The sequence below is a fragment of the Triturus cristatus genome, chromosome 8 (genome assembly GCF_964204655.1).
Source record: "Triturus cristatus chromosome 8, aTriCri1.1, whole genome shotgun sequence".
NCBI lineage: Eukaryota > Metazoa > Chordata > Amphibia > Caudata > Salamandridae > Triturus > Triturus cristatus.
Window position 1 is genome coordinate 1,198,796,977 of NC_140591.1, and position 25,062 is coordinate 1,198,822,038.

The following is a 25,062-nucleotide window of genomic DNA, read 5'->3' on the forward strand; positions in this document are numbered from 1 at the left end:
GTTCATAGGATAGTAAAAAAGGCAAAACTGTCTTCTTCTGATAGATACTTAAGTTGTTGACGTGGGCGATATTGCCCCTTTGCCAGCGGTACGGCTGTATGGTTAAGGTGGCTTTGAAGATTACGTACGGAATTCTGAATGATCTGGATTCTTGATAACGATTCTTCTGTGCGATGTAAGATGCTCTTCATTTCGCGAATAGCACTTAGAGTGCTCAGAGCTAAGTTGTCGGTTTGGAGTTTCAGTGCTTCAAGTTCAGTTTGGGTTGACGACGATGTGCAATGGGCGACTCCGGGTCCAAGACTCTTTGAGCTGGAGAACTCAACGCCTTCGTGAGTGGGACTAGATTTAAACCGACTAGTAGGTATTTCTCTATTCGTCGGAGTGATCGAAGGAACTATTCTAACGGTGGGGAGGCCATGGGACCAAAGGAGGAGTTCATAGATGCACTCCGAGTTAACTGTGTCACTGGTGCTGGGGGGGGGGGGGTAGCAAGCGGAGAGTTTATGGCTGTTGCTGGGGGTGTAGTAAGAGGAGAGTTTATGGTTTATGGTTATTGTGGTTAAAGGTGCAGGCATGTTATGTTGTTCAGAAGATGGGTTGACCATAAGCCCGTTGAGTTTATGGTGGATGCCACCCTGCACTAAGTGACGGCTAGTCATCATGATTTGAGGTAAAGGGACAGACCTGTCTTTAAGCATAGATGTGGTCGTTTGATCTCTGAGTGCAGGAGTTCGCTGTCCTGTGGATCTAATGTTGTTGAAGTTAGCTTACTTTGCTTGGTTTCTTGTGCCTTCACCGCGTCTGTTCTGGTGGGGAGAAGGCTTGTCAGTGAGTTAGATTGGGTGCCCGGGTGCTGAGTAAGTCTTGAGGGCAAGTTGATAAGTACCAGCTCTTTCAGGTTGGAGAAGCAGACATCAAATTTCTTTAGATCCTTGTTAGATGCTTGGATAAGAACCATGCCGTTCTTATAGATTGCTATATTAAGATCTGCTCTTAGGCCTCGTGAGTCGGCGATCCTTAGCTTGGTGCCATGTGGAATATTTCTGGTTTCTTCAGTGTTTAAAATGTTTATTAAGTTAGCCCGCAAAATTGCTAATTTTCTAGTGAAGAATATTAAGTCATTTACAATGATGCCTTTTTAATCTTATAGGATGGGTTAGACATCACTGTCCCTGGGTGTTTTCGCAAAAGATTATGTTTATAGGTTTTAGTTGCAGCCCTGGAGAGGTTGGGGGGTATGAGATAGTGTAGGAGTTTCTGCCTTCTGTTTGTAGGCATGTTCCTGCCATATTGGCCATGACATGGTTGTAGATGGTAGGCACAGACACTCATTTTTGAGTATTTAACCTAATTTCTCATCATCAGAATTTGATCCAGAACAAGAGAGAGAAAATCGGAAAAGGAGAAAGATAAAGATAAGAAAACTGTGACAAAGGGATAATGCAGGAATGAAAAAGAATCTGCAAGAGAGAGATGAAGAGATGGGTGGTGTAGAGTGGTGGAAGAAAGCAATGAGGTGAAATTAAACTAGACAGTCTTGGTACATGGCACTCCCTATACAGGACATCACTAACAGCAGGTTATATTATTATTATTATTACTACTAGTTTTAACAATAATATTAAAATAATACTACTAATAATAATAACATTTTGCTTATGATAGTAATTATACTAATTATTACTATCACCATTATTATTATTAGTGTTCTATTATTATTATCATTAATATTAGTATGATGATGATAAATATTATTATTATTGCTATTGTTGCTTTTGTTGTTATTATTACTATTATTATTTTATGACAATTTTGCAATGATCTTAGGTGACACAACCGAGGTGAAGCCATGTATTCTGGATTTATAGTAGACATACATGTGCTGTCTTGTGAACAAGGCCACTTCAGTGCATACATCCACCCTCCAGCTAGGAGAGGTGATTATATAACCAGGCGGTAAGGTGCTTGTGCAACGTTGAAACAATTGGTGGTGAATGCATGAAATAAGAAACTTTTGAGAAAAGAAGCTGCAGAAGAATGATTCAGATTAAAAAAACAAATAAAAAACACCTGTGTGGATGTAAGCAGGCGTTATAACCGAGTAAGTCAAGGAAAAGCTGGAGACCATGGTGGTATGAATTGGCGTGTTGCTTCTGCTTTCTTGATAGCAGTTGCACAGTGTTTAGCGATTCATGCTACCAGGTGCAGATTGTTATTGATTTTGTAAATGTTTGTTTAAGATAACTGAACTTGAGAACACTAGTGGCTGGGTTATTTGTCATGCTGGTGGTGCCAGGTGGCTGCATGTCTTGTGTGACAGGTACATCCAGCTCAGGCTTTGCAACAAACATCATTTTGTATTCTGTTACTTGTATTTTTGTTTTTCCCATTATACATTATGTTTAAATTTCCCAGTATACCAAGGGCTGTAGGGCAAAAATCCAAGGCTGGTTGTAACATAACATGTCATAACATGAGGGCTATTTTGTAGCGGAGGACTGCATACAAGGGACTAGATTTGCACCAGATTTTGCAGTTGTACACTCTTGCTTCTTCTTTTGAATGTTATTATGACAACCAGCCTGCGTGGACGGGACTGTGGGGGAATCCCTGCACCATCCTCAAAGTTTTGTCAGTCCCTCTGCTTTGGCAGATTTAAACTGTTGGTCCACCTTTTACTTCTGTGCTGACCCCATGCATTTGCGAGTTTGCACCTGGACTGGGGACAGCACATTATAGGCCAGATGTACGACCCTTCCACGAAATTGCGTTGTTTTCCGACTCACAACATGGAATGTACAACAGTGTCTCAGACACTCTTTGCGATTCCTAATGGGGTCGCAAATGACCTGCCTCATAAATATTTGCGACCCATTGGGAATGGCCAGCAATCGCAGGGATGGTGGTCTGCTGGGGTCAGTAGACCACCAAGTCTGTGACTGCTTTTTAAATAAATCAGTTTTTTTAAAATACAGCCCGTTTTCCTTAAAGAAAAATTGGATGCATTTAAAAAAGAAAAATGAAACGTTTATGTTTAATTTTTTAAGGGTAGGCAGTGGTCTGTGGGACCATTGCCTGCTCTTAAAATATATTTTTGCATACATTCACTAAGGGGAAGGGGTACCCTGGGGATCCCTTCCCCGTTTGCGAGTGGCTTACCACCAACTTGAAGTAGGTGGTAAAAAGCAAGTGTTTTGCGACCACAAATGCAATTGTAAAACAATGGTACATACAATTTGGACACGCTATTAGGAAGGGATGCCCCTTCCTAATAGCTACTTGCAAACGCTATTTTGCGAGTCACCGACTCGCAAAATAGCGTTTGTACATACCACCTCTGTTTTCTGCGGTCGCAAATGGGCCTATTTCCGGTTTGAGACCACAAAAACGGTTGTACATCTGGCCCTAGTGTGTAATATGCAACATTGTTACTTTATGTGCCACTTTACATAATAGGGCACTGGTATGGTGACAAGATGGAGGTATTAGTAGCAGGGCTGGACTGGCCGTAGCGGGCACCGGGCAATCCCCTGGTGCGCCGCATGGCTGCAAAAACGGCCCTGTAACAAAATCGGCCGAAAACCGGCCCTGGCAAAGAGCTCGGCGGCACCCCCCCTGGGGGGGGCGAGCACTTTGCCAGGGCCGGTTGTGGTTCCCAGTCCCGATTAGTAGTTGGTATTAATCCCTCCTTATGGGGCGAACTTAGATGGCCCAAGTCCCTAGAAGACCACCCACCCTCCAAGTTAGAAGTAAAAGGCCTGGGCATCATCATTGATACAAACTTACCTTGGAAGCCCAGGCTAGAAATAACTGTCATCACCATGCTTTGGTCTTCTGAGAGCCCTCAGGAAGTTGCTGAGCTGGCTGCCAAATCCTGCGCGAAGAGTGGTTGCACAAGGCTTGGTTCTATCATGGCTAGACTATGGAAACTCCCTATATTTGGCGTGTCCAAAATCTGTAATTAAGAAACTCCAGATGATCCAAAATGCTGTGGCCCAGATTATTTTGGAAATCCAAAGTATCAGACTGCTTCGCCTGCACTCACTATGCCACATTGACTGCTGATACAAAAAATGATTACGTTTAGAGCTTTGTGCTTGACCCATCATGCATTGGATAGGGAGGGGCCACACATTTTTCAACACTTGATTCAGCCCTACTGTCCCACAAGAGACTTAAGATCTGGGAACCCAAATTCACTTGTCGTCCCAAGGGTTAAAAAAGAGAGCCAGGAGTGGAGGTCGTTTGTTGCATACTTAGACCCCAAGGTATGGAATTCCCTTCCATCAGTGCTTAGGCATAATGACAATGTACTCAGTTTCCGGAAACAGCTTAAAACATACTTGTTTGTGTAATCACGATGTCTTAGAAGTCTGGCGGACCACTCAGCTCTGGAAAGCCCTTCGGGAAGCCAATGATTTGAATTGAATTGAAATCTGCGACCATCTCCATTTCCTAAATTTGTATATTATATGAGCTCTACAAAGTGCAGTGCTCAACAGGACGCATCTCAACACTGGTGAGTTCACTCATAGATTTAGAGAACAATTCCCTAGCAATAGTCAATTTGCAACCTGACTATATTTGTTTATCATTGTATGTGGATGTCTTAGTTGTATGTATACTGTGGGGCAGATTTACTAACATTTCTTAGAATGCAGCAAGGGAAGGTAACTCGCTGTGCTGCGTTGCATGAAAGGGATACATCAGAAATGCACTATATTTACAAAGATATGGCGCATTTCTGCTGCCTCCCTTCGCTGGTGCACTGTGTGCTGCCTAGTGCCAACACAGGCACCCTAACGCCATGTGCAATGGTGCCTGCGTTGCAGGCAGAATTATTTATTTGCAGGAAGAGACACCTTCCTGCACAAAAACATTATTATTCTTTATTTTTCTTGGTCCTTTATCTTACTTTTGTGTTGGCCAGCGCAATCACTGGAAAATGGTTTAATACTTTTGGTCTGGTCTACCTAAGTGTCCATTGGGTGAAACACTCATGGAGGTACAGTGTAGCGAAAGGCAACCCCTAACTAGAACCAAGTAAGATTGTGTTAGGGCTTCAGCATACCTTTGCTCTTCAGTCATGCAAGAACAGACGGAAGCTTGCCTAATCACCACACCATTCTCAAGGTCCAGCTTCAGACTTACTAGCTTAAATTCTGTGAGACCTTTAGCCATGATTTTTTCAGTCCCATGACCTTTTGACTGACTGCATACAAGTGTCCATCACTTCGTCTAATTTCCTTCTCTTCTGTGTTATGCCACTTGCTGATCAACCCACAAGTATATGTGGTAGCTTTGTAGGCTGAAGAAGTAAGTTATATCCTCGTAAAACCATACTTGGTGGATATCTCTAAATGGATGGGTTTTTCATAGTATCTTTATTTTCAAGGCATTTTGTTAGGTGGGCCTTCCCTTTGGGTAGACTATGTCTCTGATGCATACATTCTGTAACCTGGAGTGTGAAGTAGAAATGTGGCTCGAGTTAACAATCAGAATAACAATTGGCCAGCTGTACAATTTACAGGTCCTCGAATAGATATAGTCGTTGGTGTGGATAAAGAGAGCTCATCTGTATTGAGTTGTGTATTGATGTAAGTGTCCTTGAGTAATGTTTATTTTGTGTTTATATTTGTGATGTATTTTGGTGTTATGAAAAAACTTGCTATGCTGTGAGGTGCTGCGGATCCCGACATATAGGCAAAAATAAGCAAGCAAGCAATCAAACACAAAAAAGCATGTGAGACTTAAAGTTATTAACATTTACAGAAAGCTAGAAGGATAAGTAAAACTAAAGAAATAATAATGCCTGGTGGCTTACCTGTCCTGATTCTCACAATTGTATCAACAATGTAAATAAAATCTGCACCATAATCCAGCACCATCCACAAGATAATATTCCTTGTTTGAAGCTCATCAAAACAAGCCCTGCCAAACAAAACACATACATTTGGAGTTACTAATTCATTTAGGAATGCTATGCTACTTTAGTATTGTTTGAACCTATCACTGTAACATTAGAAATTCAGAATTTAGGCAAATTCAGATCTGCACCCATGTGCCACGTTTTATTCCACAAATTCTCTGTGCACAGTGACTACCTACTCTAATTTCTGACGTGTCCACCAAAGCCACCAACAAAGTAGCTTCCCTCCTGCCCCTGAATTATAACCCCAACTGGTTCAAGCATTTCCTTACTGCCTCAGGCACGATGATGATTTTCCTCACAAACAAAATATAGATCCCTTTCACTAGACATGATTGACTGTCTTCAATATGTTGTATGTGAAGTATGAACTCAACATGCAGCGAGTGACTGCACCGGGTACTCTGTTCTGCAGAATCCTTCAGGGGGTCCTGGTAGAAACATGGGGAAGAGAAGTTTTCCTTGATACCCTTACTTCTGTATGAGAGACCAGAACCACAGCTTTGTGCTTGATGTGTACATGTAGGTGAGTACTGTGTGAACATGCAGGTGCAACCTTTCTGAGAGAGTTTGGTCAGTTATGGACCCGAGCATGAGGTGCTCACAGAGAGCTACAGATGCACTGAAGTATACAAAAAGTGAAGTACACAAAAAGTGAAGTATACAAAAAGTGAAGTACAGAAAAAGTGAAGTATAAAAAAAGTGATGCTAGAATGCTTGAATTAATCTCAGCCATTGGCAAGTACTCAGTGTCGCACCCCAATCCATTAAGATTTTGAACACATGCCACCTCAGTTTGGACCAAGCTATATGCAAATCAGTCTCTATCCTGCTGGGAACAGCCAAGCCCAAACTGCCAAGCCAGGTCCCCTCTGAACTGGAACACAGGTAACCCAGGGCTGGTTTGTCATTGTAAAAGGCTCATCAGCTGGGTATAGCTTGGCTCCTGTGACACAGTGTGCATGGGTCCCATGTATGGGTATACTATGCCACTTAGGGTGACACACTATACTATACAAAAAGCGATTGATGGAATGCTTGGATTAATCTCAGCCAATGGTAATTATATAGGGCCACTTCCCAGGCCATCGTTATTTTGCACACCATTTCATTTCAGTTTGGACCCAGCTATATACAAATCGGTCTCAACCCTTCTCCAATGGGAACAGTACAGCCCAAATTGCCAAAGCAAGTCCTACCTGAACTGGAACACAAGCAACCCAGGACCAATTTCGCCCTTGTTATGGGCTCATCAGCCGGGTGTAGCTTGATTTCAGTGGCACAGTGTGCATGGCACTATGCCTGGGTGTTAGACCTGGCACCTTGGCGTGGGTCTCCCTTCCACTTTTTGATGTTGCCTCATGTATTTTTGCTGGTGTTAGATGCTTAGGGCACTGTGCCACTGATGTCCAGTGCCCCAGTGCAAGTGCTCCCTATTGTAAATTAATGTGTGAATTAGTAATTCCCTGATTGGCTGATTTGGTTTACCTGTCAGACCCTGGTACAGTGCACCAGGAGTGCCCAGGGCTGGTAATACAAATGCTGCTGGTGGGCTTGCAACACTGGTTGTGCCACCCACAGAGCAGCCTGTAAAAGTGTGTCTAAGGCCTGCCATTGCAGAGCCTGCGTGCAGTCTGGTACTGTCATGCTGACTGGGCAAGTGCACCCACTTGCCAGTCCCTAAACCTTCCCTTTTCTTCATATCAGACACCCCTATGGTACGCCCAAGGGCAGGGTGCCTTGTAAGTATAGGGTAGGACATGCCCTGGTGTGTGTGGCATGTTCTAATAGTGAATTACAGCCATTTTCGTTTTTTACTATTGCAAGGCTACCTGTTCTCCATTGGCCAGAATGGGCAGTTTGATTATTACATCTTATAATCCTAACTGACTCAGGGAACATGGTAGAAATTCGAATTTAGAATGCCTGAACTCAGAATGATAAAATACACCTTTTAGTGAAGTTGGTTTTAACATTCTGTGTTTGAAAATACCACTTTTAGACAGTAGGTATTTTCTTGTCTAACCATTCAAACCTGCCTCTGCTAGGCTGTGTATTCCTTGTCTGGAATTTGAGTGACAGGGCTGGGGAAGTTCAGGAGACAGGGTGAGGCAGCCCAGTGGTGAATAGAGAGATCTGCATCTAGGTGGGAGGGAGGAATTGCACCTGGGACCTGAATAGGGCTGTGCCTTCCGTCCACAATGCTGGCTCCACCTCCTGTGGTGCGTCTGATGTCTCTGCCCTGCACTCTGAAAGTAAAGAAGGAGTCATGTAAACAAAGTGCTCAAGGACTGACCAGAACTGGTTTGGACTAGGCAAAGGCCTCTCTGCCTTCAGAGAACAAAGGAAAACTTAGTATAAATATTGAGACCCCAACCCAAGAACTTTAGATCACTTGGGAAACAAGAAGAAACCTTTGCTGAGGAGTGGAACCAGAAGAAACTGAGGAGAGACTTTCCCTAAACTGAAGTGCTGCTTGGGGGATTGGCCTGCAGTGATTGCCTGACTGCCAAAGAAAGGAGAAAGGACTTTGTGTGCATTTTCATTCAATTTGTGAAAGGATCTCTAAGGGCTGGGAAAAGAGCTCGCCTCCTGCTGAAGTCTCAGGGACAACAGACTTCAACCCCCAGCTCCCCAGAGTTCTTTGGAAGTGCCTGCTGCTGTTTTGGGCCTTCTGAGGGACTGCGTCTCGCAAGGAGCTTGGAGCGCGACTCACAGAGAAGAAGCGTGTTGCCGTCGCAGCCGCTGCCGTCACATCCCGGAACAAGGGTGACGCCGCTGTAGCTGACTCACTGCACAGCATCACGAGAAGCGTCCCGCAACACCGAAGAAGCATGTCGCGGTCGCAGCCGCTGTTGCCGTCGCATTGCACCGCATCAAGAGAAGTGTCTTGCATCGAGGAAGAAGCGTGTGGCCGTCGTAGCCGCTGCCGTCGCATCTTGGATGTCGCCGCTGTAGCTGTCGCATTGCACCGCATCAAGAAAAGCGCCTCCCATCCACGGAGAAGCGTGCCACCGCCGGAGCTGCTGCCGTCGCATCACAGAACAAGGGTGTCGCCGCTGCAGTTGTCGCATCGAGCGGAAGCGTCTCGCAACGTCAGAGAAGAGTGTCGCTGCCAAGGCCGCTGTCGTCGCATCACGGGACAAGGGTGTCGCCGCTGCAGCTTACGCATCGAGACGAGTATTGTTGTAACCTCGGAGAAGCGTGCCGCATCAGGAAGATCTTCAGGTCTTTATTTCTTTGCACTAAACTTTCATCGCATCACCATCGTTGCAACACTTCCATTGCCCTGCGTGTCGCATCTAAAGGTACATTGAACTAAAAGTGTTGCATTTAAGAACTAAAGAGAACTAAGCTAAAACTACCATTTTAAGTAACAGTATTGTGGATTTTTGTCGTTTATGGTCTTGTGTTAAATCTATATAAAGAATACTTATTTTTTATATAAAACCTATGTGGTGTCCATCTGTAGTGTTGTCACTTGATTACTGTATGTGTTCACAAATGCTTTACACACTGCCTCTGAGATAAGCCTGCCTGCTCGTGCCAAGCTACCAAGGGGGTGAGCAGGGATTATTTTAGGCGTGTACCCCCTTACCCTGACTAGAGGCAAGGGTCCCTATTTGTCACAAGTGCATACCTGTGCCAACTAGAGACCCCCAAATCTAACACTGGGCATAACTGTTCCACTTCGGGAGACACACTAAAGTATGCAAAAATTGATGGATGGAATGCTTGAATAAATCTCAGGCACTGGTAATTACTAAGGGCTGCATCCCAATCCATTCTTATTTTGCACACCATGCCACCTCTGTTTGTAGCTGTGATGGGTATGCCCAGACATGGGTCTCATACTCGCTGTGTCACTGGAATCAAGCTATACCTGGCTGATGAGTCCTTATCAAGGCGAAACCAGTCCTGGGTTGCTTGAATTCCAGTTCAGGGAGGACCTGGCTTGGCAGTTCGATCTAGACTGTTCCCATGAGAAGCAGGAGCAGGGTCAAGGCTGATTTGCATATTACTGGACCCAAACTGAGGTGGCATGGGATGCGGCATGAGGGGTGGCCAGTGACTGTGATTACTTCACGAGTTCCATCCATCACCTTGTTGGAGTTGAGCCACTGATGGGCAGTTTCCAGAGCCACCTGTGTCAAAGCCCACCTTCAGTGCCACAAGGTGCTAAGCAAGAAGAGGTGTTGCTGGATACCAAGACTTCTGATTCCTGTTTAGTCAGTATCTAGAGACGTACTGCAAGTTTCCACTATTGAAGTTACCACCAAGGTGGGTGGGAATGGGGCTGGGTAAGGATGCTTCTGCCATTGGACCTGCTAAAGACATTGGCTCGCACCTAGTGACAGCAACCTTTGCTTGGCAAAGTGAATTCAAGGTGTGGCCCATTCCTTAGGTGATCCTTTGGGACACAGAAAAGAATGACCTCGCACCTGCTTCATTGTCTTATTTCACCCATAAGAAAATCTATACTTTAGCATTTTTACCCCCTTTATTCTGGCTCTGGGTGTTTTGTATTTGACTACTGGTGTAGTTGAGACCCACTGACTAGGCTTCTGTTACGTTCGCTCTGCCCTGAAAAAAAAGCTGCTGTAATTGTGCACTAGAGTAAAACGAATATTTTCCCCACATGCATCTAAGAAAATAATTTGTGTTTAAAAACACTTTTCATGCACAGGTCGCGAAGATCTGCTTTTGAAAGTGTAATATGCATAAAAACCTAAATGGCTAATGTCTATTAGGGAAGCATTACAACACTTAATTTTACAGCATGTAAGACATCCAGTATTGCAGTGGCGGCTCCTCCGCTAAGGCGGAGGAGCATTGCCTCACTGCTCTGCAGCAGTATAAGAAAGGAAAAAATAAAATGATAATAACGTAATATTATTATTTGATTTTGTCCTCCTGCTGCGACAGCTTTGCGTGAGGGGTGGGGTGGAGCTTCAGGGGAGGAGTGGTTTGCCCACTCCTAAGTGCGCAATGACTGTTTGGATGGCACTCTTGGGCCGCCCAAAACAGTCATGCGCACTTTCCCTGTTCTCCACGCAGGCTGCATTACAGCCTGCGTGGAGAACATGCCCACCCCTCCAGCCCCTGGGCGAGTGCCGTGTCACAACGTTCAGACCAATAACAACGCTGCATTGCAGCGTTGTGGTTGGTCAGGGAAGCCAGGCTTGTGCTTCCTGTTTCAGGAGTCGGACGCAGGAGAGCAGGAGCAGAGAAGCAGGACCCGGCGGCAAGGAACTGTATATTTTTACTTTTTTTACTTTGCACCCCGTGCCCCCTTGCGCCCGCCCTGCCACCCGCGAGCCGTGACAGCCACCACTGCAGTATTGGAAAATCAAATGAAACATTACATTTTCATTATGCATTCTATTTACACATTTTTTAATGTTTGAAATATATCCCGCCAAAACCTTAGCTGCAGTGTCCTTCAAGAGGCAATTGATTTTTTCATCTCGCCCCTGGGCTTGTTTACAAACTGTGCAATGGGCGTGTGCACCAGTTTTCTGCCCCTCTTGGCCACCTTAGTATTACAGAAGAAGGTGCGGACGCTTGTGCGCCCTATTCTGTAATGCAGATCGCACTGGTACACATAGAGCACCAACGCTATCGAAAGGGGGTGTTTCCTCAATAGCATGGAGGTGAGGTAAGGGGATACATGTGAAGGAGACTGACCAATAGAAATACAGATGGGTATAAAGTAAATGGCTGAAATGAGAAACAGACTGACAGTTATGAATGATAAATTGGCTCAGAAACATATAGGTAGGTGGATAAAAAAAACATGACATACGAGGGCCAATGGAACCTGTAAAACCACATTCATTATCACTGCTCTGTCAAGGGGACCTGTCTCAGAAGGAAGGCCTTATTTGTCACATTCACCGATGAATATTAAGACGCCCAGTGGTGGAGTAATTTCTTAGTTAACATATTTTTTTATTAAGTATTTAATCTGAGGCATGACTGAACTGTGCATGCTCCATGAACGAAATGTCAATTGTGACCCATTTCACAAATTCAATATACTTTTCCTAAAACAGTCCAAAATAACAAACTGTTCCATACACTCTTTCTAAAACAAAAATATGCAGTGTTCCACTATTGCTTCAAGTTGCAGATGCCTTTCACACAAACATGTTTAATAAAAATGTTTAGTTGCTATGTTGCAAATGGATACATAATCCACAACATTCTCTATGAAATAATTTGGCGAACCACAACAAGAGCGCCTTAAATGGGTTTACCTCTGAGCAGGAAAAAGGGAGGGAAATGATAAGCTAGAACATTACTTTTTAAAATGTTCATAGAGTCCCTGCTAAAAAAATGTGTCATCATCAGCATGCAGCATCATATTCCAAGGCCTAGGTTGTGGACAGAACAGATTACACTTGTTAACATATCAAGACAACAGGAAGCAACAAAAGTCTTTGAGAAATACACGTCATAATTGTCTACCATAAAAAGTGTCTATCAGATCAAAATCTGGTTAGTCACTGCAGTGAATACCAGGAGCCGCGGCCCGTGCAGGTAAGAGCGGTGGGGATGGGTAAGGGGGGATTTCGACAGACGATGAAGAGGGAAAATTAAATAAATGATTAATTTTCCCTCGTCATCGTCTGTTGAAATCCCCCCCCGACACCCTGCCCCACCACTCTTACCTGCACGGGCCGCGGCTGAATACCAGATTCTGAATGTAACCATTCTGTACTAAGACATAGCAACAGTGTGAAATAAAGGGTCTGTTTACTCTGTTCATGCCATCTGTCAACTTCCCTCAGGGACCAGGGGTAGGTCTATCACTGTTGTATTACTCTGAATGTGACGGGCAAGAGACACACTAATTTTGGCGATAGTATTTAGCAGGGCAAAGGCAGGAATAGCACAAAGCCACAGAGAAAGCGTCCATTTTGCAGCCTTATGTAGTCCCATCCCCTCCATTATTTGATCAGAATTTGATCAGAATTAAACACTTCTGATTTCGAAATACCTTAAAATGTACTTTCCTCCTGTATATTAAACATAAATTGTTTCATTAGCAGCACAATTAGGACCTTAACCATGTAAATTAGTTTTCAGATACTTTCTGAGAAAAACAATAATTTTAGCGATCTATTCCCCCTCTCTCTTGCTTTGAGAAAATATATTTTCTAAAGAAATGTAGACACATATTTTATACTGCTTAACCCTTTTACAGTCAGGGTGTTTATGCACCTGTGTGCTGGAGCTGTTGTTAAAAATAATTAGTAATAGGTTGTTCAAATGCAGTGTTTGGGCAGAATATGGAAATGAAAATGTTGTGATACAAAAATATTGAGTCAAATTTATCGGGACATCACAAATATCGTCGACAGGAATATCAAAGGTAAAATCTCGTTTTTAGTGTTGTTTTTGTTGTAAAAATATAGATGTAGAAAATGTTATTGTATGTAATATCACTTGTGTTAATTAGTATGTCATTTATTGTAGCCTGTTTGATTGTATTTGTTTATTTGTTTTATTTGTATTTTTAGTAAGATAAAGTTTTTGTTATAAAATTGTTGAAATTTGTATATTAAGAAGTACTAATGAATATAAATAATTGCTTAAAACGTTTTTTATTGTAGCGGGATGTTGGGTTTTTAGGGGATATGAGTTGGGAGATTTTTTTTAAATGTATATTTTAGATTAAATGTTATCTTAATCATTTTGAAGATATGTAAATTAATAATTTAGCATTTTTTAAATGTATTTCTTTACATTAATATTTTTAATACATTTTAATTTCATATTAATTAAGATATATTAATGGTATTAAATAAAACAAATCAAAACAAACATTTTAAAATATATAACAGCATTTTAAATAAAGTAAAATATTTTGAACTATTTTTTTATTTATTTATGAAATCTGTTTATTGGCATTTTTTTAGGTTTAAACAAGGTACACGGCACAATTTAGGATCCGTATGACTAACAATTGAAATAGGCCCAATAGTACATCTCTGGTCATGAGTACATTAATGAACGGGATCGGGTTCTACGCCCACCTTCCAATAAAGAATAACATTACGGGCTTCGCAGCCGATATCATTATCACAACAACCCCTTCGCTTTCTCATTGTTGGGGGACTTCACCTGAGTGAGCCACTCGGATTTCGCCCGCACATCCCGCTATGCTCCTATAAACAGTTCACTAAACAGAAGGAAAGGGGCAGAACAACAAGTGCCCTGACAAAACAACAGCAGCAGATTCCGGCCTTCACTTCGACATTCCCGTATTCTGTCCCCTGTTCCGACCTCCCCCCACCCTCCCCCTGTCCCCTTGTATAGGCCGTTCTATCGACATCATCACCATTCCCCAGTACCTCACCGAGGCAACTAAAGCCTCAGCAACACTCTTCATGTCCAGCCCCTAGTATGACTGTCGCCCCTCCCCTCAGTAAGGGTGCCCCCCTCCCGCACCCCGCAGGGCCTCATGGTGCCCCCATCTAGGTGTGTCAGGGCTTGTAAGAGTGTGTCCCACTGATTCGCTATTGGTGTTCATCTGAGGCCTAGTGTTTCCTCCCGCAAAAGGGCCGTATGCTCCGCCCCCGCCCACACTAGCAGCGAACTCCGCCATGCTCGTGCATGGGGGGGGTCCGCTGCCTTCCAGCGCTTGGTAAGCAATCGCTTCGCCACCACCAGACCCAGGTCGAAAAACCTAGATGCAACCTTTGTGGAGGGAGTTCTGTGAAAAAGGTGTAGCAAGCAGACCGGCCACTCAAACGGGACCTGTCGACCCGTGCAGGCACTTAGTGCTCCATGAACCGCCCGCCAATACAAATCCAGTGCGGAGTAGCTCCACAACATGTGAACCAGCCCAGCGTCCAGCACCCCGCAGCGAGGACAGCTCGCGTCCGCACGATGGAAATACTGATTTATAGAGTCGGGTGTGAGATATGCCCTATGTAAAATAAAGTATTGGATTTGGCGAAATCGCATGTTCCTGGGGATCCGCGTTGGACCCTGCAGCACTCTGCTCCATTCCTTGTCGGCCATGGGGCGGGCCAAGTCCGCTTCCCATTTACGGCGTAGCGGGGTCAAATTGATCGCCGCATGCGTGCGCATGGAAGCTGTGAACCAGCGTATCATATGCCTCCCTTGCCCCATGACATGGAGGTATTGTATCGTGAGGTGCTGCTCTGGCTCCACTTTGAGATCTCCCCACCGACTCGCCAGCGTCGCTATCAGTGAGCGGTGACAGAGAAATTGGCCAGGTGGTAACCCTGTCTCCTCCGCAAACGAGGCGAATGAAAGAAGAGCACCATTTCGGTAGAGGTCCCCCAATGTGTAAATATCCGCCGCATGCCAGTCTGCGAGCTCAGTTGAACGCAACACCCTCCGCCCACTAGGGGAGCCCTCTATCGGCATGGCAGGGGCGTATGGGATACAATTCCGAGTTAGATAAAGAGCACGGCGGTAACATTTATAGGCCACTCTGACGAGAAGGGGCACCGGCTTGAACACCTTTGCGGTTGGGTGGAACGACTCGGTGATATCAGCCAGAGAAATAGGGTTCGCCGTGGTCGCCGTGTCGTCTCGCTCTCTGTCTGCCAGCCACCTGGCCACCCACTGCAGTTGTGCCGCTAGATAATAATGTGCAAAGCACGGCATCGCAAGTCCCTCCTGACCCGTGGGGAGATATAGTTTGGATAGTGCGACTCTGTGGCGTGCATTACCCCACACAAAATCTCGGAGCCATCGCTCCAAGGTTGTAAAAAAGGAAGCCGGTATGTAAATGGGCAGATTAGCAAAATAGTATAAGAGCCTGGGTAGAATCACCATTTTGATTAAAGCGATTCGCCCCGTGACCGTGAGAGGGAGGGTACTCCAAAACCGCATCTGCGCTCTGATCGCCGTTATCGCCTTACCCAGATTGCCCTCCACCAGATCCGCCGGTTGCCGGTATATTTGGATGCCCAAATAACGGAAGGTGTCTGGCTGCCACTTGACCGGTACTCCCCCTAGATGGTATTGTGGATCTTGAGTCTCGGCTCGGAACGCATAGAGGCACGACTTAGCAGCATTCACTCGTAGACCGGAAAGCGTGGCAAAGTCGGACAGTACTCGCTCCAGGTCCCCCGGAATGTGTGCCACATCCTTGATGAAAACCAGGAGGTCATCCGCGTATAAGGAAACCTGATGGGTCGCATCACCCAGGGGGATGCCGTCCGTCAGCACGCTACGTAGCGTAGCAGCCAAAGGCTCTATTGCGAGCGCGAAAAGGAGGGGCGAGAGAGGGCACCCCTGTCTGATGCCGCGACCGATCGGGATGGCGTCAGAAATGTATGGACCAGTTCTTACCCGCACCACAGGGTTCTTGTAGAGGAGCGCCGCCATCTGGAGGAACCCGAGGCCCAGCCCATAGTGCGACAGCGCCACCATCAGGTACCCCAATTCAAGACAGTCGAAGGCCTTTTCCAGGTCCAAGACCAGACAGCCCGCCCTAGGCCAATGCTGCGCTCCATCTGTAGCCATCCGAAAGAACCGTCGCAGATTAAGAGAAGGGTTGCGCTTCGGCACAAACCCGTTTTGGTCCCTGTGCACCAACGCCGGTACCGTTGGGGCCAGCCGCTCCGCCAAGACCTTGACCAGTATTTTGTAGTCCGCATTAAGAAGGGCAAGGGGGCGGTAGGACCTCAGGTTGGTAGGATCGCGCCCAGGCTTGAGTAGGGAGATCAGATAGGCCTCCCTCATGGAGGCAGGCAGGGTGGCCTCCTCGAGGGCCGCAAGATATAGTGCATGCAGCCTGGGCACTAGGGACTCCCGATAGGCCTTATAGTACTCCGCCGGGAGTCCATCCGGTCCAGGCGCCTTTCCAGATTCCAGGGAAGCCACTGCCTCTCCTATCTCCTCCACCGTGAGGGGGGCCTCCAGTGATTCCTGATGGTCACCTGGAACTGTGGGCAAATGGGCGGCCTCCAGAAACTGATCTAGATCCTGCACCTGTCGGCGCCCCGTCGAGGTGTATAGGGCCGCATAATGTGTTGTCAGTATTTGGTGGATCTCCCGCTGCGTATGCACCAGTGCCCAGTCCGGCCCACGAATAGATTATATCGGGGCATGTACCGTCTCCTGCCTAAGTAACCAGGCTAATAACCACCCCGCCCTATCGGATGTGGCGTGAACCCGAGCCGAATGAGCCGAGTAGTTGTGGCACCGCAGTCGATCAAGTAGCTCAGCATGACGCATCCGGAGCCGCGCCAGCCGAGTCGAGTCCCAGCCTCCGCCTTCGCCGTGACGTTCACACGACAGAAGGCGTGACTCCAAGGCAGCTAGCGACAACGCAAGTTGTTTACGAATATTCCACGTCGCCCCAAGGCAGTGTCCCCGAATTGTGGATTTGTGCGCATCCCATTCCGTCAGCTCACTGCCTGTTGTTCCCTCGTTCAGTTCAAAGAACTGCTCAACCGCCGTGCCTAGAGAGGCACGGAATTCAGCGTCCTCCAAAGCTGCTGGCTGCAATCGCCACGTCGGAATGGGGGGCCTTCCGGGGTCCCAACACAGACGCAGCCTAAGGGGGTTATGATCCGAGTGGGTCCGGCCCAAGTATTCTGCCTGTGCTATCAGGGGGATCAAGGAGTGAGAGCCCACCACCCTGTCGAGTCGGACGTGGAGGTCGTGTACCGCCGAGTAATACGAATAAATGCGGTCGCTGGGATGTAAGTTGCGCCACATATCTCGTAAGGCCCAGCGCGACAACCAATCATTGAGGCTCCTTGCGTTCGAAATTACCTGTGTGCTACGGAGGGGCGGGTAGGACCTGTCTAGGTGTGTCGAGAACTGCGTTAAAGTCCCCACCCAGTAGCCAGGGAAGGCCCGCATACAGTGTTAGTACCACAGATAGTTAGTCCAAGAATGACGACTGGTCGACGTTTGGGGCATAGAGAGAGCCCAATAGCAGATGTTGGCCATTAAGCTTCCCACTGACCAATGTGTACCGCCCAGCGGGGTCAACCACCGTGTCTATGCATGCAAACGGTATACCCGCCTTTACCCAGATCAATGTGCCACGGGTGTGTGCAGAGTATGTGGTCCCAAAGAGCTGACCCCTCCAACGAGTACGCAGCTTATCTAGTTCTGGCTGCGTCATATGGGTCTCCTGAAGGAGGGCAATGGCTACCTTATGACGCTGCAGGTAGGCGAAAACAGAGAAACGACGCGCCGGTGTGTGCATACCTCTTATATTCCATGTAACTACCGCAGTGTCAGCCATCGAGGACAAGTAAGGACTGTGTGGGACACAGGGCCAGGAGCGGGTCGGCCGGGGGGAGGGGGATTACAGTTGCGAATGTCATGTCGGCCTGCTGCAACATCATAACAAATGAGAAAACTACAGTGTGCTGCTTAGCGCACCTATAGTGCACCTAACATAAATCAAAAACTGTATAACTGCAAGGGCAAACCCCAGAACGGGCATTCGTCCAAATTTACAACTCAAGCGTCTATGGAAGACTAAGCCAGGTGTATGCTAGCGGGTGCTAAGGGCGATGGTGCTGGTCGCGAGTTTCTAGGGACCTGTGCTACCCCTGCCTCTGCCGTATGTGCCTGCTGAGCTGCTAGCGGCGCCAAGCACTCTCTAGCGGTGCTATTGTGCCCACTGCCGCCACCCGCTGCCTATTGGCCATAACATGCGTGTTCCTCTCCTTCCACTCCCCGGGAAGGGAAATCCCCGCCGCCCCCAGTCCCACCCACCAAAGGCACCCCAGCCAGTCCGCACCTGCCGGCGCGAGGGACTGCATCACAGCAAACAGGGGAGTAGCAGGGTCCACAGCCCTCCCCCCCGGCGGGTGCCCAGTCACACTCATTCCACCTCCATCACCTGTACATATCATTGTCCCAATGTGTCATTATTCACACAATAATGTCAGCTGTTTGAGGTGTCACCACTGGCAGCATTTGGTCATCTGAAATCATGGCAGTCGGAGAGGAAGATCTACTAGTTTCAGGATCGCTATGGTCGCGGGTTGCCAGGTCCCCCTGACTGCTCACAGATCCCAAGGTTGCCACTGCCTCAAGGGCTTCATGGCGTTCCAGGTGCATCTTGTCCGGGCTGGGCGCCACGGCAGGGCCCGACCCCGATCCTCCACAGCTTCCCCTCCGTCGCCGCCGCTGCGACCGTCTCTCTCGCTGCCTGCCAATGCCTGAGTCCGTGGGTTTCTGACCACTGTGCAGTCCCGTTTCCTCCAACCAGTCCCAGACATCGGACGGGGCGTCAAAGAAACGTGTCCCCTCTTTCGTGACCACCCGGAGGCGTGAGGGGAACAACAGGGAATATGGAATCTGTAGTTCACGTAGTCGGCGCTTCACCTCAAAATAGTTGCTTCTCCGCTTCTGGACCGTCGCCGTATAGTCTGGGAACAGCATCACCGGGCCACCCCCTACCACAAGGGCGCCCAGCTTCCTTGTTTCACGGAGTACCACGTCCCTGTCGCGGTAATTGAGGAGTCTGAATAGAAAGGGACGTGGCCGAGCCCCAGGGATAGGCCTCCGCGCCGGAACTCTGTGTGCCCGTTCCACGACAAACTGTGGAGAGAGCACCCCTGTAGGGAGAATGTCCCGTAGCCACCCCTCAACAAACTGCTCTGGATACCGACCCTCCTCGCCTTCCAGCAGGCCCACCACACGTATGTTCTGGTGTCGAGAGCGTCCTTCTGCATCCTCAGCACGGTCCTCCAGAGTATTAACTCGATCGATCAGGTCCTGTAAAGTTGCGGTGTGGCTGCGCACCACCGGTTGAACATCTTGTAGCGTTTGGCACTGGTGAGCAACGGTGTCCGCTAATTTACAGTGGTCAGCATGGAGTAAAGTGAAATCCACCGTGACTTTGTCGATGCGGGATTCCAAGGAGGCTCTAGTCTGTTCCAGGGTGTTACCCAACCGGTCCACTGCCGCCAGTATGGCGTCCATTTTGGCTTCCAAAGTTGACGCCGGCAACTCCGCGCCTCCATCAGAGCGTCCCGGATCCCGGCCAGGGTCCCCTACCCTCAGCCGGCCCTCACTTTGCTTGTTCCGCAACCGCCCCATGGCCAATTGTTGTGCTGACGGCATTCGCAGTTTCCTCAGATGCGTGTCAGGTAGGTGCGATCCCGGGCACCGTTATATCAGGGCAGCAGGAAGCTAATTTCCCCCCTCCTCGACCAGCGCCAGAGAAGGGAGAGGATCACAGGGCCTCCTCAGTCGCCGTCGTCGCCCCTGCAGGGCCGAGGCTGTCCGGCCGGCGCCCCCCGATGTCCGAAGCCGCCAACTCCGGTTTACAATGGGCTCTCCACGTAGCAGAGTCACCCGCCAGGCGCCTCTCCTCGGCCCCGGCGAGTGCACCGCTCACCAGCAGGTTCCGGTAATGCACCACCTCAGCCGCCAGCACACAGCACACAGGGGCCGCCAACCGGCACGACGCCGTCCACACGGTAGCACCGTCAGCCTAAATCCGGCAGTACATCGGCCGCAGCTATGCCATGATCCACTGGTCTTGTGCCCACAGTCGGGACCGTTCCTCCACACAGCGCTCCCTTCAGCCTATCACCACCAGCCCCCGCCGGGGGACTCACGGGCCTCTCGTCGCTTCCCGCGGGTGTCGGGCATAAAGAGATCGGGACCCGTCCATAGTTAGGGCCTAGGACACAGCGGCGCTCTCCACAGTGTCAGGGCGATCCACCTCCCTTCAGCTGCACCCGAGGAGGCCCGCCTGGCCTGTCCTCTCTGCACTGCGCACGGGGACCTCGCTCCTTGTCCCAGGCCTCCCCACCGCGTTCGCAGTGGTCACCCTCGTGTCGGGCGCCGGCCCCGCATGCCTCACCTGGCCGCTCCAACAGACAACTGATCAGGCCTCACCAGGGAGATCCAAGCCTGGTCGGGATATCTCGACTTTCCGCTCGCTGGCCGCCTCAGATTGCCCCTCCAAGGACACCGCCACAATCCACCGTCCACAGCGCCTCTCGTAGGTAGCACCCACCACGGCGAGTCTCACCGCTCCAGCGCTCCACTTGTGTGGCTCCGCAGCTCAGGCGATCGGTAGCTTCACCGCTCTTCGCCGTCGCCAGGGGGGAGCCTTCAATGCCTTTACAGGTCGCCAGCTGGTTGTTTTCCTTCAGCCGTGCGATGCGCGGCCTATGCGGCCTGGTCGCCTCGTGCGAAGCCGCGGGCCGGAGTGCTCCTCACAGCCGGCCGACACTCACAGCGCGGCCCGCGCTTCTCACCAGGCCGGCTTTCTGGGCGGAAATCTCCGGCGATGGGCAGTCTCCGGCTCCAATTCTTCCCCCCAGGGCCGCCGGAGGCCTTTACTCAGCAGCAGGCGGCGTTTGCAGTCACGTCTCACCCCGCAGGCAGGAGAAGTGAAGGATAATGGCACTAGGCTGCGGGAGCCTTACACACTTGCAGCCATCTTGTCCGCGCGCCCTGTAGCGCCCCCAATATTTTGAACTATTTTATGTCAAATTTTAAACTTGTATAATTTTTTTAAACATTCATTTTGAATTGCAGATTTTTTTTACTTTTTTGTTTTAAAATTGTAATTTAATATTAACATATATTTTGTACTTACAAAAGTATAAAGATTATTTAAATATTTTCATATTTTATGATTGTTAATTTTGGAATAATAGTTTATTTGCTATTTTATGGTGTAAAGTTTAGGACTGGTAAAAAAAAGTTTCACAAATATTTTAACTATTAATTGTAATAAAAAAAATATTTTTCTATTTTAATATTTAAATATGCCCATATAGGTTTGTAGTTTAGGTTAGTTTTATTTTAGATTATAATTTATTCAATATTATAGTAAACAATGTGTATGAGTATGGCATGTGGATTGTGCATTTAAATTGTTTAATTTGTATTATCTTGTTTAAAATGTTTTATACTGAAGTGGATATTGTAAATTACTCTTTTTTAGCCTCTAAAACCTTTTTCAAATAGCCTTAGATTGGAGCGGGAATATAAAATGTCAACCCTTTAGTGTCCAAAACCTTCCGCTATATCAATGGATTTGAGTAAATGTCACCCCTTTAGTGTCCAGCACTATCCCCAAAGTGATGTAGATTAGAGGGGGAACAGAAAATGTCAGCATTTTAGTGTCTAACACCTTCCCCTAATATGGTTTAAATCGGAGTGGGAATAGCAAATGTAACCCCCTTAGTGTCCAACACCGTCCCCAATATGGTTAGTTTGGAGCGGGAATAGTAAATGTACCCCCTTTAGTGTCCAACGCCTTCTCCCAACATGGTTTAATTGGAGTGGAAATAGTAAATGTCACCTGTTCAGTGTCCAACACCTTCCCCAAATTAGTTTAGGTTGGAGTGGGAATAGTTAATACCACCCCTATAGTGCCCAACACCTTCCCTAAATTGGTTACAATTGGTGTAGGAATAGTAAATGTTACGCCTTCAGTGTCCAGCACTTTCCCTAAATTGGTTTGTATTGGAGTGAGAATACTAAATGTAACTCCTTTACTGTCTAACACCTTCCCAAATATGGTTAGTTTGGAGTGACAATAGTACATGTACCCCCTTTAGTGTCCAACACCTTCCCCCAATATGGCTTCACTGGAGTGGGAATAGAAAATGTCATGACTTTAGTGTCCAACACTTTCCCCAAACTGGTTTGGATTGGAGTGGGACTAGTAAATGTCACCCCTTTAGTGTACAACACCTTCCCCAAATTGGGATATATTGGAGTGGGAATAGTAAACGTTACCCCTTTAATATCCAACACTTTCCCCAAATTGGTTTGGATTGGAGTGGGAATAGCAAACATCACCATTTTAGTATCTAAGAACCTTCCCCCAATATGGTTTATATAGGAGTGGGGATAGTAAATGTAACCCCTTTAGTGCCCAACACCTTCTCCCAATATGGTCCAATTTGAATGGGAATAGTAAATGTACCCCCTTTTAGCGTCCAACACCTTCCTCCAATATGGAAGGATTGGACTGGTAATAGTAAATGGCAACCCTTTAGTGTCCAACACCTTCCTCAAATTGGTATAGATTGGAATGGGAATAGTAAATGTCACCCATTTAGTGCCCAACACCTTACCCCAGTATGATTGGTGTAAATGTCACCCCTTTAGTGACCAATACCTTCCTCAAATTGGTTTAGATTGGAGTGGGAACAGAAAATGTCATCATTTTAGTGTCTAACACCTTCCCTTAATACGGTTTAGATTGGAGTGTGAATCGTAAATGTAATACCTTTACTGTCCAACACCTTCCCAAATATGGTTAGTTTGGAGTGGCAATAGTACATGTACCCCCTTTAGTGCCCAACACCTTCCCCTAATATGACTTGACTGGAGTGGGAATAGAAAATGTCATGGCTTTAGTGTCCAACACTTACCCCAAATTGGTTTGGATTTGAGTGGAAATAGTAAATGTCACCCCTTTAGTGTACAATACCTTCCCCAAATTGGGATATATTGGAGTGGGAATAGTAAACGTCACCCCTTTAGTGTCCAACACTTTCCCCAAATTGGTTTGGATTGGAGTGGGAATAGTAAAAGTCACCCCTTTAGTGTACAAAACCTTCCCCAAATTGGTATAGATTGGAGTGGGAATAGTAAATGTCACCCCTTTAATGTCCAACACCATCCCCCAATATGGTTGGATTGGAGTGGGAATAGTAAATGTCACCCCTTTAGTGTCCAACACATTCCCCAAATTGGTTTAGATTGTAGTGGAGATAATAAATGTCACACCTTTAGTGTCCAACACATTCCCTAAAGTGGTTTAAATTAGAGTGGAAATAGTACATGTCACCTCTTTATTGTCCAACATCTTCCCTAAATTGGTATAGATTGGGGTGGGAATAGAAAATGTCACCCCTTTAGCGTCCAACACCATATCTCTATATGGTCAGTTTGGAGACCTTGAACAGTAAATGTCACCCGTTTAGTGTCCAACACCTTCCCCCAATATGGTTGGGTTAGGTTGAAATAGCAAATGTAACTCATGTAGAGTTCAACGCCTTCCCCAAATTGGTTTAGATTGGAGTAGGAATAGTAAATGTCACCCCTTAAGTATCTAGCAATGTTTTTTTAATGCTTTATGTTGGAGTTTAATTTTACACTTTTATTCTGAAATCTTTTATTTGACTTTTATGTGTATATATTGGAAATACTTTATGTTATTTTAATAGCATTGTTGGTGATTAGGAATATAATAAAAATAGTAATATGTTTGTAAACAATATTATTATTAATTACAATGTTTTGTTTAATAACAACATGTTTTTCTCATTTTATTTATGTTTTCAAAGTTTGTTTATTGTATATTTTGACATTTTTAATCATATATATTTCAACTTAAAAACAATCATTTCCATAAAGTTAAGTAAATAAAACATAAAAACAAAATGTTTATCAAAAATTATATTTACATTGTATTTTATATTGTACTTTTCCAACTTTTATTTAACATTGCTTAACAGTCTTTTTTTACATTTCCTAAATTGTTATATATACATAATTTCAACATCATTTTAACATGTTTTTTCAGTATATAATAAATAATTGTAAATATTTTATACCACTATTTAAATTATACTTTATCAATGTTTAACATTTTATCACAGCTTTTAGTTACATGATTTACATGTTTAATATTTTGTAACTTTTTTATACATTTATTCAACATTTTTACAATACTTACCATTCATTTCTTTGGGGAGATATGTTTTTCATTTAGCAGTCATTTTTGATTACTGCTCTTCTATTTTGAAATCTAATTGTGCTATTTTTAGTCTATTTTCACTTAACCAGATCACGGTAAGATGCTGCTGTTTTTTGGAACAGGTTATTTCATTTTTAACCCCTTCAGTGCCCATGACGAGCTGGACTCGTCATGGGCCGCGGTGGCGCTGTGCCCATGACGAGTCCAGCTCGTCATAGACCCCGCCCGCTAATACAACGGCCGGCACAGGGCGGGGAAAGGGGCGGGCACTGAAGGGGTTAAGGATTGTTTTAAGGGTTTTAAAAGTGGGGGTTCGGGTGGAGGTCTAGATGGTAGTTATAGCATTGCTTGTGGGTTTTTTGTATATTTAGATGTATTTGTGTTGGTGTTTTCCATTAGTTTGTAGTTTGGGGATTTTGTACACTATTTT

General features: G+C 46.3%; 1 protein-coding gene across 1 annotated transcript in view; it reads right to left on the reverse strand.

Annotated features, from left to right (window-relative positions):
* CNGA3 (cyclic nucleotide gated channel subunit alpha 3) overlaps window positions 1–25,062 on the reverse strand; it is a 286,141-nt gene that overhangs the window by 14,527 nt on the left and 246,552 nt on the right. The window contains exon 8 of the mRNA XM_085620531.1: window positions 5,828–5,934. Coding sequence (XP_085476657.1) covers window positions 5,828–5,934 — 107 coding nt within the window. The remainder of the gene's footprint in view (window positions 1–5,827; window positions 5,935–25,062) is intronic.